This window comes from Mya arenaria, chromosome 14, assembly GCF_026914265.1.
Source record: "Mya arenaria isolate MELC-2E11 chromosome 14, ASM2691426v1".
Classification (NCBI taxonomy): Eukaryota; Metazoa; Mollusca; class Bivalvia; order Myida; family Myidae; genus Mya; species Mya arenaria.
Window position 1 is genome coordinate 49113639 of NC_069135.1, and position 14742 is coordinate 49128380.

General features: G+C 37.0%; 1 protein-coding gene and 1 long non-coding RNA gene across 2 annotated transcripts; one reads left to right on the forward strand and one right to left on the reverse strand.

The window, feature by feature from the left end:
- Positions 1-379: 379 nt before the first annotated feature.
- On the reverse strand, positions 380-3036 carry LOC128216199 (uncharacterized). The gene is made up of 2 exons (XM_052922771.1): positions 2625-3036; positions 380-405 (listed from the first exon to the last, which is right to left on the reverse strand). Exons 1-2 carry the CDS (start codon positions 3034-3036, stop codon positions 380-382), a joined length of 438 nt encoding a protein of 145 aa, XP_052778731.1.
- Positions 3037-11487: 8451 nt separating this feature from the next.
- Positions 11488-13416, forward strand: LOC128215847 (uncharacterized). Its single transcript, XR_008258066.1, has 2 exons — positions 11488-11891; positions 12385-13416. It is a non-coding gene; the product is annotated as an uncharacterized LOC128215847 (long non-coding RNA).
- Positions 13417-14742: the final 1326 nt, after the last annotated feature.

The following is a 14742-nucleotide window of genomic DNA, read 5'->3' on the forward strand; positions in this document are numbered from 1 at the left end:
AAATCCAATAACTTAGGGCGTTTTTTTTATACTAAACCAGTTTCAATTTTGATTTCAATGGTTTCAGCAGTTTCGAACCGGTTTTGATAGTTTTGCTTGAAGTAACAAATACATGGTTTTGTTGACAGTTTCAACAACATGGCGGAGCTACTGCATGTAGCCATTATTTCTAATTATTAATATTACCTTTTCATTTAGCTCATTTGTCCGTTGTAAGGTATAGTTATAAAAAAATGAGTTTCAACAAACGTGGTTGATCACATTCCGCTATGCTGTTTTCGAAGTAAACTAGTTTTCGGATGCAACGAACCGATGAAACCACCTCCGGCAGTGGGTTCGACAGTTTCAACAACCGGTTTCGGTTTTCGTTAAAAACGATTTAACTGCTTTTGGTTTTATTTGAAACTGTAACAACAAATACACAGTTCGTTAAACTGATATAAAACCGAAACCAGTTAATTACCAACAAAAACGCCCTTAATGCTAGTGTCCTCATGATAAAGAGGAGTACAGAAAAGTGTCGGATTCCTCAATCTCACTTCCTATTTCTTCAAATTCATAATTTAGAACTTTTGCTTTTGAAAATTGCCTAGTAAGGGTTTTAATCTTTATGATTGGTGATTTTTTTGGCCTTTTACATGTCGATGATATTTTGGCAGTTATTTTGCTTTTCGAATAGTGGATTTTGCAGTGCGTGCTTGTTTTTATTTGACTAGTCCCAGAAAAGTCTTGAAACTGGCTTTCTTTTTCTGGTTGTCAGAAAGGCATCTTTTTTCTTTTTAAACCTCATCTGTTATGTACAAACAGTTATATGGCATTTTCTTTGTTTTGGTTAAAGCTATACCAGGTCAACACCCCGGAAGTGTCGACAGCTCATTTTCTTTGCATCGCCGTTAAGTGGTGGAGCTGGCGTTTACAGACCATGTTTTAACCATAATGTTAAATTATGGTGCCATTTGGAAGGTATTGTTTACTGATCATTTAATATGAGTAAAATAAATGACAGTATGTACACAATTCATCAGGTTATTCCATGTTTATATTTAATCGATCGTTTAGATCTTTGAAGGCCAAAGAAACTTGTAATTGTATATTTTTTGGTATTATTTTATTTTTTTCTGGACACAGAGCCATTTCAAATGTTATCTATATAACATAGAGTCATCAGACATAAAAATGCACATATTTTTGGGTCGGATACCTTAAAGTGACACTCGTATTTAGAATCAATACATTCACATGTATAACAAACATAACTTTTGAGTGATAAACCTTGAAAAACTTACAAAATAATGCATTTATGTAAAATATTAATTACTGGTAAGAAAATTGTAACCTGTATTAAATAGCTGAACACGCACAAATATTAGATGACTGGTCAGCAGGGTCCGAAAAGTTCAACTATCTTCTCATAAGGTCATTCTCGTACACCAGAGCGATGATGCCATGCGTACCACATTTCTCATTATAAAACCTCTGATGAATGAGAATGCAAAGGGTAGAAATATCTTATTTTCTGCACCTTTATTTCTCAAATACTAGTAAACACTGTGTCCTTCACAAGAATCATTGTTTTCATTGTATATTCATTCTTTTCGGTAAATTTATTACAATTGTATTAATTATGGTACATCTTATTTGGGAGTAAGAGTGCATCTTCAAAAAGAGATCTTGCAAGAAGCAAAATGCTTTCTTTTAGATAATTATGCAAATGATTAAATTTCAGACGTCAAATTTTCTTTAAAGATGCACTCTTGTTCCCAGTTAAGATTTACCACAATTAATAATATTGTTTTAATATTCCAAAAAGGATGAACAAATGCCGGAAACAATGGTTGTTAAGAAGGATACCGTATTTAATTTGGAATAAATGAGCGTATACACGGTATTTCTACCTTATGAGACCATAGTTGATCTATTAGCATTCACCAATCATTTAATATTTTTGCGTTTTCTGCTATTAAATACACGGTTACAATCTTGTTATCAGTAATTAATATTTTCCATAAATGCATTATTTAGTAAGAAGTTAAAGGTAAATCAGTCAAATTTTATGTTTGTTATACATGTGTATGTATTGATATGGAATAAGAGTGTAACTTTAAATAGTCTGCCTGCTTTTTTCTCTCGGCTTTTCGCGCTGGTTTATATCCACTAACTGGAACAACATCCTGTTTGTGCATCAAATCAATCCGGATTTTCCACTAGATGTTGATAAATAAAAACACCTGCCCCATGGCTCAGCCACATGTTTTATTTACAGAAGGAGCTTTTCTCGTTTTTCTCACGATCAAAAAATAAAAACAAAATTTAAAACTACAACAACCTCATAACAGTTTCTTTGTGTTTATAGCTACCAAACGGGTACATACATGTATATTGAATTAATCCGATGACGGTTTAAACCTTGGTAAAAGTGAACTGTTTAATAACTTTAAGTGGTCTTTGGCATCCGCCTCTCACAGAAGGGGAAGTGATTTTCGTGTCCGTATCGCACCTCTCACCAAAATGGTCGTCATATAGGTGTCCGCTTTTCAACTAAGAAGTCACTGTATAGGTGTCCAGCCACTTGTGTTAGCACCCTCATTTTACCAAAAAGGTCATGAAAAATATGTTCCCCTCACCTAAGAGGCTCTGGTACATACGTGTCCGCCTCTCGTCTATGAGGGCGTGGTGTATACGTGTCCGCCTCTCGTCTATGAGGGCGTGGTGTATACGTGTCCGCCTCTCGTCTATGAGGGCGGGGTGTATACGTGTCCGCTTCTCGTCTATGAGGGCGGGGAGTATACGTGTCCGCCTCTCATCTATGAGGGCGTGGTGTATACGTGTCCGCCTCTCATCTATGAGGGAGTGGTGTATACGTGTCCGCCTCTCATCTATGAGGGTGTGGTGTATACGTGTCCGCCTCTCATCTATGAGGGCGTGGTGTATACGTGTCCGCCTCTCATCTATGAGGGCGTGGTGTATACGTGTCCGCCTCTCATCTATGAGGGCGTGGTGTATACGTGTCCGCCTCTCATCTATGAGGGCGTGCATGGTGTATACGTGTCCTCCTCTCATCTATGAGGGCGTGGTGTATACGTGTCTGCCTCTCATCTATGAGGGCGTGGTGTATACGTGTCTGCCTCTCATCTATGAGGGCGTGGTGTATACGTGTCCGCCTCTTACCTAAAAGGCTCTGCTATATACGTCGATTTATTTTTAAATAATCATGATAAACATGTACGTGAAGTTAGCGGCCTAGCGGCCTAGCGGCGTGAAGTTAGCGGCCTAGCGGCCTAGCGGGGTGAAGTTAGCGGCCTGGCGGCCTAGCGGCGTGAAGTTGGCGGCCTAGCGGCCTAGCGGCCTGGCGGCCTAATCATTTTTTCTATTTCCAAGCAATTTTAATGCGTTTTTTTAAAACAATGATAAATCAAGGTTTTTTATTCAGTTACAGAGCGGCCTTAAATTGTTATCTATTCAGAATATTTTGCTTAACCTTTTATTCTAAAACAATTTTAAATTAACAGTTTCATGCACACATTATCACTCTGAAGCGTTTTTCAACTTTTTTTCCAAAAAAGTCGATCGAGCACTTCAGCGGCCTAGCGGCGTGAAGTTAGCGGCCTGGCGGCCTAGCGGCCTAAAATGGTATCCTATTTCAAAGCATGTATACATGCATTTTCTTCTAAAACAATGACATATTAACTGTTTTTATGCACAAATTTACACTTTGAAGCTATTAGCGATTATCAACAGTCTTTTTTTTAAGAGCGTCGATAAAGCAGTCAGCTATTTCAAAGCATTAAACATGCCTGATCTTCTAAAACAATGATATATTTACTGTTTTATGCCCAAATTATCACTCTAAAGCGTTTTTTATTTATTTTTTTCCAAAAAGTTGATCGAGCACTTCAGCGGCCTAGCGGCCTAGCGGCCTAGCGGCGTGAAGTTAGCGGGCTGGCGGCCTAGCGGCCTAAAATGGTTTCCTATTTCAAACCATGTATACATGCATTTTCTTCTAAAACAATGACATATTAACTGTTTTATGCACAAATTAACACTTTAAAGCTATTAGCGATTATCAACAGTTTTTTTTTCAAAAGCGTCGATAAAGCAGTCAGCTATTTCAAAGCATTAAACATGCCTGTTCTTCTAAAACAATGATGTATTTACTGTTTATATGCACAAATTATCACTCTGAAGCGTTTTTCAACTTTTTTTCAAAAAAGTCGATCGAGCACTTCAGCGGCCTAGCGGCCTAGCGGCCTAGCGGCGTGAAGTTAGCGGCATGGCGGCCTAGCGGCCTAACGGCCTAAAATGGTTTTCTATTTCAAACCATGTATACATGCATTTTCTTCTAAAACAATGACATATTAACTGTTTGAATGCACAAATTAACACTTTGAAGCTATTAGCGATAATCAACATATTTTTTCCCCAAAAAAGTCGATTAAGCAGTCAGCTATTTCAAAGCATTTAACATGCCTGATCTTCTGAATCAATGATATATTTACTGTTTATATGCACAAATTATCACTCTGAAGCGTTTTTCAACTTTTTTCCAAAAAAGTCGATCGAGCACTTCAGCAGCCTAGCGGCCTTGCGGCGTGAAGTTAGCGGCCTGGCGGCCTAGCGGCCTAAAATGGTTTCCTATTTCAAAGCATGTATACATTCATTTTCTTCTAAAACAATGACATATTAACTGTTTTTATGCACAAATTAACACTTTGAAGCTATTAGCGATAATCAACATATTTTTTTTCCAAAAAAGTCGATTAAGCAGTCAGCTAATTCAAAGCATTAAACATGCCTAATCTTCTAAAACAATGATATATTTACTGTTTTATGCACAAATTATCACTCTGAAGTGCTCGATCGACTTTTTTGAAAAAAAGTTGAAAAACGCTTCAGAGTGATAAGTCCGCTAGGCCGCTAACTTCACGCCGCTAGGCCGCTAACTTCACGTACATATGATAAACAATGTTCTAGTTTATAAGATCATTTTTTTTTAATTTCAGCAAAATAATTACACTTAAGCCAGGCATCAGTATAAACATACATTTAACTAAATTTCATCTCATTCTCCACTGTCATTATTTTACAGCGCAAAACTATTCAAAATATTTTTGCTTTCTTATAGATTATATTAATAACAATATTTGGTCAATATTCCAAAGAAAAAAAAACATTCTAGAGAATGTTATTTATAACGCAAATACATTTTTATTTGCCCTATAATATGTTTAAAGGCCTAGTTATATCCTTCAATAAGTGACCCCCTCCCTCCAAAAAAAACAAAAAAACAAAAAAAACTGTGTATAGTACACAACCTCTGTGTATTGATCGTAATCTAATTGCCTAATTGTCTTATCAGATCTCTGATCTGAGTATCCTGCTGTGCAGTTTTTGAGGTTTTTATTATAGAAATGGACCCTAAATGGCCCTGAGCCAATACACAAATTGGCGCTTACTGTGACAACTGTACAATAAGCTGGAGCTGCACAGCAGGGGATTGTCATGCCAAACATTTCTTAAAGCTGCACTCTCACAGATTTACCATCTTTACAACTTTTTTTTATTTTTTTGTCTTGGAAAGAGCAAATGTTTGCGTAAATATCTGCAAACTAATGATTGCTGACAAAAGATCAGATCGCATATTTTCATATCTCCGTTCGAAAATAAATGTTTTATGGCTTAAACCGTTCCTAACGGTTTAAGAAAAATGCATAAAACATCAATTTTTGAACTTGAATATAAAAATCTGCGATATAATTTTTGTCAGCAGTCTTTTATAACTGGTGTCATAGGAATTTGGCAAAAATTGGCTCGTTCCAAGACAAAAAAATTAAAAAGTTGTCAAAACGTTCAATCTGTGAGAGTGCAGCTTTAAACTAGGCCTTTAAGGAGTATCGGCGCCATGCATGGGGTTAATTAAAGTTGTACATATTGACGTACGCTTCTAAAAATATTGAGTTAAAATCGATGTTTAATAATTACATCCTAGTCAGTGTGGATGCCTTATTTTTCCTGTCGAAGGCGATTTATATCAGCTTTGTTATAACCGATAGTTCAGCATACAACGCATTTTATTGAGTGCTCCGGGGCGTGGCTTATAGCCATTCGCATTTTTTTCCACTAGTCTCCGAGCCGGTCTCTGGCACTGCCAGTTTGAAATTATAGCTACGTCATTACTTTGAACAGGTTTTATTTGAGTCTGAAACTGGAACTTGGCAACACTTTATTTTGAGAGAAAAAACATTCCAGGGAGCATGTACTAAACCTTTTTGTAGCGAATAAAGAAGAAACAAGTGAATATTCAAGAAGAAACTTGTGAATAAAAAGTAATAGCGAATGAAGAAGAAACAAGTGAATATTCCAGAAGAAACTTGTGAATAAAAAGTAATAGCGAATAAAGAAGAAACAAGTGAATATTCCAGAAGAAACTTGTGAATAAAAAGTAATAGCGAATGAAGAAGAAACAAGTGAATATTCCAGAAGAAACTTGTGAATAAAAAGTAATAGCGAATAAAGAAGAAACAAGTGAATATTCCAGAAGAAACTTGTGAATAAAAAGTAATAGCGAATAAAGAAGAACTACGGGGAAAGTGTTTGAATTAAACCTTTTTCTGAGGCACGCATTAATATATATGTGTCTTCTAGGTTAAAAGTTGAAATGGATATAATTTATTACGTGTAACTTTAATAAGATATCGCATAATACTTAACCGATTCTTACCGATACCGATATTGTATTGATATCTTGATCTTTAAAAAATGGCATGAAAAGCTTCCCTGTGTTTTTGCTTTATACTGATTTGGAATTTTAGTTTTTTACTCTCACAAACTTTGTTACAGACACTACCTTAGAGAAATTTAACCACCGGAAAAAGATGAGACTGGCTGGTTTCATTTGCGCTGTTCTGATCGTCGGGGTTATTGTCAGCCAAGTTGATGACGTTGACGCTCGGAGTTACCCCTGTTGTCACAGGTGACGCTGCGGGCAGGGAAGGAGATGCGTCACGTTTGGAAGAAGCTGCAGATGCAGAAATATAATTTCTACGTTCATGGACGTAGATCCAGATGGATCCAGAATGGAGGTTGACTACTAAAGATCAGAGGTCTATGCGAATGGCTCGGAGATATCGAAGAACAATAACTCTGAACGATGAAAATACGCTTTTCTTTTTTTCTTTACCAGACATTGTCAATAACGGCGTAAGCCTGAAAAGAGTTCAAAAACTGGGAATATATGTGTTTTGCTTTAGGAATTGATGATGCTTTCTCTGTTTTCCAACTGAGCCTAGTTCTCTGTGTTCTTAACATTTATATATTACCGTATTTAACCATGTTTCATTTCCATACGGATCAAAGAAGTGTTTACAAATTTGTCAATAGATTTAGTATCTATATAAACGAAAAAAGGATTCATTATAAATACGTGTTTATTTCACATTATAATTGCATTAAATACACAGAAAAAGAAATAGTCGGACGGTAGCTTGATGCTGTCGAAAAATTAGCGGTTGTCTGAATATGTCAGAGATTAGCGGTAGCCTGAATATGTCAGACATAAGCGGTAGCCTGAATATGTCAGCCATAAGCGGTAGCCTGAATATGTCAGCCATTAGCGGTATCCTGAATATGTCAGCCATTGGCGGTAGCCTAAATATGTCTGACATTATCGTCGAGGTAAACATGTCAGACATTAGCGGCAGGTTAAATGTGTCGGACATTAGCAAAAGCCTGAACGTTTCAGTCATTAGCGATAGCCTGAATGTGTCAGGCATAAGCAATAGCCTGAATGTGTCATACATTAGCGATAGCCTTAAAACCCCAATCACATTGGCAATGAATGGATGCGTATATACATCACACATGTTTCTGTAGTGGGTGGTTACAGGTCAGTTAAGGTATCTAACCCACGCATAAGCTAGTTTTCAGATAACTCCCTCAACCATTGTTAAATTACGGTGCCATTTGAAAAACAAAACAACAACAACATTGCTTGCTGTCCATAAATTGAAATGTTTTATATCTACTCTTTATACAAACCGAAATCGGATATAAATCTTCATGACATACTATTGAATCTTTGAAGGCCAAAAAAGACGTTTTTTTAGATTGTTTTAGTTTGTTTTTCTTCTGCACACAAAACCATTGCACAAGCATTGTATAAGTGGGTCGGATACCTTAAACAAATATATCTTCCCTGACGCAGTGTGTGTTTTTTTTATATGGAATGGATTATATAACAGATGTCAAATTTTATTTTAAGTGTCATTTTTATTCAAAATCAATACATACACATATATTTCAAACATAGTTTTTGAGTGATAAACAACTTACTAAATAATGCATTTATTGAAAATATTAAACACTGATAACAATATTGTAACCGTGTATCTATAGAAAACGCAACGATATTAAACGATTGTTGAATGCTAAATATTTACGGGACTGTGATATACTATCGTCTCATAAGGTAGAAATACCGTGTTTTCCGCACATTTCTTTCAAAATTAATAAAAGTCGGGTTCCTTCGTATAAAACATTGTTTTCGACATGTATTCATCCTTTTTAGTATACTAAAACAATGGTATGAATTGTGGTAAATCTTATTTGGGAGTAAGAGTGCATCATATATATATAAAAAAAAATCCTGACGCACAGTGCTTTTTTAGATATGCAAACGATTATACTCGTATTACAGATGTCAATTTTTATCTAACTAAAAAAGAACAAAACTACACATGCATATCTTATGGTCTTTCTGCTTTTTACTGTCGGCTTTTCGTTCGGGCTAATATCGTCTTACTGGAAGAACAACATGATTGTAAATCTTATCAACAAGATGTTTGTAAACAAAACTGCGCGGGTAAAGTTGCCAGATGTTTTATCTACAAAAAGAGCGTATTTCGTTTAGTTCCCACGGATAGAAAATAAAAACAAATTCCAAAGCATTCATAATATCTTAACAGTTTCTTATTTTTATTTAGTGGTTACAGTAACATATATTTTTGTCCAATGAGAAGGCCGTATACTTTAAATTTGCCAGTACATTTATTTCAGTAAATCAGCAGTTAGCCGTTGTCAATTTAGATCAAGTGAACTGGTAGATATAAACAGTGGCTGACCCACATAGTGGGTAGTTTACAGAATAGAACTTAGACCACTAAAAAGTTAAAGGTTGTTGGTATTGTCCTTACACAAAATAATTGGTCGCATCAAACCATTTGTGTTTGTAAATACATACTTACAACCCTAAACCATTACATAGCTACCAAATCAGTATTTAGTTTAATCCTATGAAGGTTTAAACGATTGGTAAACGTCAACTGTGGTCTATTGGTCGTGATAAAGGCATCCACTGTAGATGTTATTTGAGTCCGTCCCGCATCTAGGAGGACGTGGTGTAGTTACCGGCCTCTCACCAAAGAGGTCGTCATATAGGTGTCCGCTTTTCAACGAGAAGACATTGTAAAAGTGTCCACCTCTTGTTTAGGAGCGATTGACATTAGTGAAAAAAGGCGTTCCCCTCTCACTTAAGAGGTCGTGAAAAAGGTGTTCACCTCTCACTTAAAGATATATTGAAAAGGGTGTTCCCCTCTCACTTAAGAGGTAGTGAAAAGGGTGTTCCCCCTCTCTAAAGAGGGCGTGAAAAAGGTGTTCCCCCTCATTAAAGTGGTCGTGTAAAAGGTGTTCCCTCTCACTTAAGTGGTCGTGAAAAAGGCGTTCACCTCTCACTTAAGAGGTCGTGTAAAAGGTGTCCCCCTCATTAAAGTGGTCTTGAAAAAGGCGTTCCCCTCTTCCAAAAGGGACGTTAAAAAGTGTTCCCCCTCATTAAAGTGGTCGTGAAAAAGATGTTCGACTCTCACTATAGAGGTCGTGAAAAAGGTGATCCCCTCTCACTTAAGTGGTCGTGAAAAAGCTGTTCACCTCTCACTTAGGAGGTCGTGTAAAAGGTGTCCCTCCTAATTAAAGTAGTCGTGAAAAAGGTGTTCCCCTCTCCCTTAAAGGACGTGAAAAAGGTGTTTCTCCCTCATTAAAATGATCGAAAAAAAGAAGTTCGACTCTTACTTAAGAGGTCGTGAAAAAGGTGTTCTTCTCTCACTTAAATTGGTCGTGAAAAGGGTGTTCACCTCTCACTTAAGAAGTAGTGAAAAAGGTGTGCCCCTTCACTTAAGAGGTCGGGAAAAAGGTGTTCCCTCTCACTTAAGAGGTCGTGAAAAAGGTGTTCCCTCTCACTTAAGATGTCGTGAAAAAGGTGTGCCCCTCTCACTTAAGTGGTCGTGAAAAGGGTGTTCCCCTCTTACTTAAGAGGTCGTGAAAAAAAGAGTGTTCCCCTCTCACTAAAGCGGGCATCATAGCTCTTCTTTTCAACTGAGCGTGGTATATAGGTGATTGCTTCTTACCTAAAATGCTGTGGCATGTACACGTGTCTGCCTCTTACCTGTCATGGTATATATGTGTGTGCCTTTAATCAAAGAGGTCATGGATTCGGTGTATCACACTCACCTTAAAGGCTCTGGTATATATGTTTGTTACTCAAGCGATGTATGATGTTGGTGGTCGTGACTAGAAATAAGTGTTATTCGGTGTACAAATCGGTCAATTCACTTTAAATTATATAAGAAAGTCAATTAGTGGTCTGTGACCTATCAATTTTTGTGAACAATCACAGAATATAACATCCGTTTGAAACCGGTATCGCCGTATCTCTGGGGTCATCTCTGAATCCATCTACCTAAGAAATAGGTCCTGCAAAATATTGAAAACCACATGAATGTCTTCAAATATGACATAAAGCATATGTGAACATGAAAATACATACACGAATGCAACGGGCTGGACAGATGCTTCATAAAGGGGAAAAAATCATTGTTTTTAAAAAAAACACTTTAGTCTTCAAACCAACCGGTAACATTTCGTTGCGGGCCGACACCATAGGCTTATTTGTCTGTGTTGGTGTAAAATGTTCCCTAGTGAAAAGTGTTAAAATTGTTAAGGCATTTTTTGAAATAAAATCATGATAAACAATGATCTGGCAACTTTTTTCGATTTGAATTAAGTTTTGAGCCATTGCAAGAAGTTATATTGAAGTCAATAAAGATAACCTATTTTTATGTTGATAAATTAACTTGAATTACATTGTAATCAATTTTGGTAAATGAAACAATATACTTTAGCCTGTTATTCTTAAGATTTTCGAGAAATAAGGGCCAGGCCAAGTGTTTTAGATCAAATTGGAGCAAACGATTTACCCAAACAAATATTAAATATCAATATATATGTTGATAGAAGATATTTGGTAAATAATCAAAAGTAAAATTCGCATTCTAGAGAACGTTATTTATTACTCAAGTACATTTTGGTCGCTCTGTTATAACTTTTAAACTAAGAGTGTCTGTCCATGTTTATCAATATGTTACATACTTAAATGAACTTTTAAAAAGAGAACATTTGCATAAAATTTTGAATGATTCTCTTCTGTTGGGACGCCTTTAATATGGTCGTATATTGAGGCTGTCGATTGTCATTCATGTTGGGACGCCTTTAATATAGTCGTATATTGAGGCTGTCGATTGTCATTCATGTTGGGACGCCTTTAATATGGTCGTATATTGAGGCTGTCGATTGTCATTCATTTCATCTTTTAACCGTGTTATAACCGATAGCCTAGCATACAACGTAATTTAATAAATCTCGCTGGGATGTGGCATATCACCATTTGCCTGGCACTGCCGTTTGCACTCTTAGGCACGTAATTGTATCTCAAGTTTTATTGAAGTCTGAAACTGGGACTCGGCAACACTTGATTTTGAGCAAAAAGCCATTCCAGGGATTTATGCCGTAGTGAACAAACGAGCAACTATTGTAGTGAATAAAGAAGAAATAAGTGAATAGAAAAGGTAATAGCGCATAAAGAAGAATGTAGGGAAATGTGCGAGAATTATTCTTAAGAATAAGAAATTAGTGAATAGAAAAGGTAATAGCGCATAAAGAAGAATGTAGGGAAATGTGTGAGAATTATTCTTAAGAAAAGAAATTAGTGAATAGAAAAGGTAATAGCGCATAAAGAAGAATGTAGGGAAATGTGTGAGAATTATTCTTAAGAATAAGAAATAAGTGCGATTGTAACTTAACTATTTCATTTTTTAAATCATTAACTTCTGTGTATTTTTTTATTCACATAGTAAATTTCAGTGTTTTTTTTGTATTTATATTTAATCTTGTAATTGTTAAAACAGTTTCGGGTGAAAATAAGGAGTATATAGTATTTCACGGGCTTTTACCGATTCCGATATTAATGAATTTCTTGTCCTTTCAAAATGGCATGTAAAGTTTCCCTGTGCTTTTGCTTTCTACTTTTATTTTATTTTTATCCGACAAACTTCGTTTCAGACAACACATTGAAATTTAACCACCGAAAAAAGATGAAGCTGGCCGGTTTCCTTTGCGCGGTTCTTATCGTCGGGATCATTGCTAGCCAAGTTGCCGACGTCGACGCTTGGAGGTATGGATATCGTTGCTGTCGCAGGTTACGCTGCGACTATGACCAAGAATGCGTGACGTATGGAAGACGCTGTAGATGCAGGGATAAAATTGTGATGTCGTACATGCTGCAAATACCTGACAATACATATGATCAGCCGAGTTTCCGGTATCCAGCCTAGCAAATATCGAGCCAAGCGGAAGTGCATACTGAATGTGGTTTTTTCTCAGATACGTTAGATCTTTACTTGGTGTGTTAATTGCCTACGTTATCTCTGCTAGAGAAGAGCTTTTATCCGACATAGTTCCCGTCCACGCATGATATTCTATTCCGGCCTTATACTTCTTGATGTAACTTTAGCTTTCTCTTCGTTCCCTTAGTTCCTAAGACAGAAACCTTTGGAGTTGCCGATTTTATGAAAATGAGACCATCTGAAAATGCATTGAGAATTCGACCCATGAGAACTCGAGCCATCCAATCGAATTTTATACGAACAGTTAAAAGAAATCGGTCCTTCTTAAACAGTTCGAGCCAACGAGGTCTTCGAGCCAAACGATATCGAGCCAACGAATTTTGACTGTGGTTCCTACTAGAATAGTGATGTACTCCTAAAAGATCAGAGGTCAGTCTATGCGTTTTGCTCGGAGATGTCGAAGAACAACAATTTTGAACGAAAAAAACACTACGTCTGTCCTTTTTTACTACAAAAGATTTTCAATGACGGCGTTAGCCTGGAAAAAATCTAAAAATTGTAATTCAAGCGCCCTGCTTTAAGAAATGATTACGATGTCTCTGCTTATCAACTGATCACGATTATCTGTGTTCTTAACATTTACATACTATACATCATACCGCATTTAACAATGTATCATTTTGATACAGATACAAATATTTTTTGTAGATCTAGTAACTATCTCAACAAATAAAGGATGCATAATTGATGTGTTTATGTTTCTTTCACATTATAAATGCAATACACACACAAAAAAAATATCAGACGATAGCTGGAACATGTTAACCGGTTAGCGGCAGCCTGAACGTGTCTGACATTAGCGACAGCTTAAAGGTGTCAGACATTAGCAACAGCTTAAAGGTGTCAGACATTACCGGCAGATTACAAGTGTCAGTCATTAGCGGCAGATTAAACGTGTCTGACATAAACGGTAGATTGAATGTTTCAGACATTAGCGGTAGCATGAACATGTCAGAGATAAGCAGTAGCCTGAATATTAAAACATTAGCAGCAGGCTAAATGTGTCAGTCTAATGTTCGCGACAGCCTGAAGGTGTCAGACATTAGCGAAATCCTGAACATGTCTGACATTAGCGGTAGAATGAATGTGTCAGACATTAACGGTAGCCTAAATGTGTCACACATTAGCGGTAGCCTGAATGTGTCAGACATTAGCTGTAGCCTTAATGTGTCAGTCATTAGCGGAAGCCTGAATGTGTCAGACATTAGCGGTAGCCTAAATGTGTCAGACATTAGCGGTAGCTTTAACATGTCAGACATCAGCGGTAGCCTGAATGAGTCAAACATTAGCGGTAGCCTGAACATGTCAGAGATCAGCGGTAGCCGGAATGAGTCAGACATTAGCGGTAGCCAGAACATGTCAGACATCAGCAGAAGCCTGAATGAGTCGAACGGTAGCGGTAGCCTGAATGTGTCAGACATAAGCGACAGCATGAATATGCCAGACATTAACGGTAGCCTGAAATGTCAGACATTAGGGGCAGCCTAAATATGTCACACATCAGCGGTAGCCTGAATGTGTCAGACATTGACGATAGCCTGAACATGTCAGCCATAAGGGGTAGCCTGAATATGTCAGACATTTGCGGTAGCCTGAATGTGTCAGACATTGACGATAGCCTGAACATGTCAGCCATAAGGGGTAGCCTGAATATGTCAGACATTTGCGGTAGCCTGAATGTGTCAGACATTGACGATAGCCTGAACATGTCAGACATTAGGGGCAGCCTAAATGTGTCACACATTAGCGGTAGCCTGAATGTGTCAGACATTGACGATAGCCTGAATATGTCAGCCATAAGGGGTAGCCTGAATGTGTCAGACATTAACGGTAGCCTGAAATCGGATATAAATCTTCATGACATACTATTAAATCTTTGAAGGCCAAACTACTGGTTCTTTAAATTGATTTTTTTCTTTTACATTTTTTTCTAATGCACACGAACCCATTTCATTTTTTACCAAAACACGTGGGCATACTAATAATAAAGGCATACTAAAATGCACATACATTG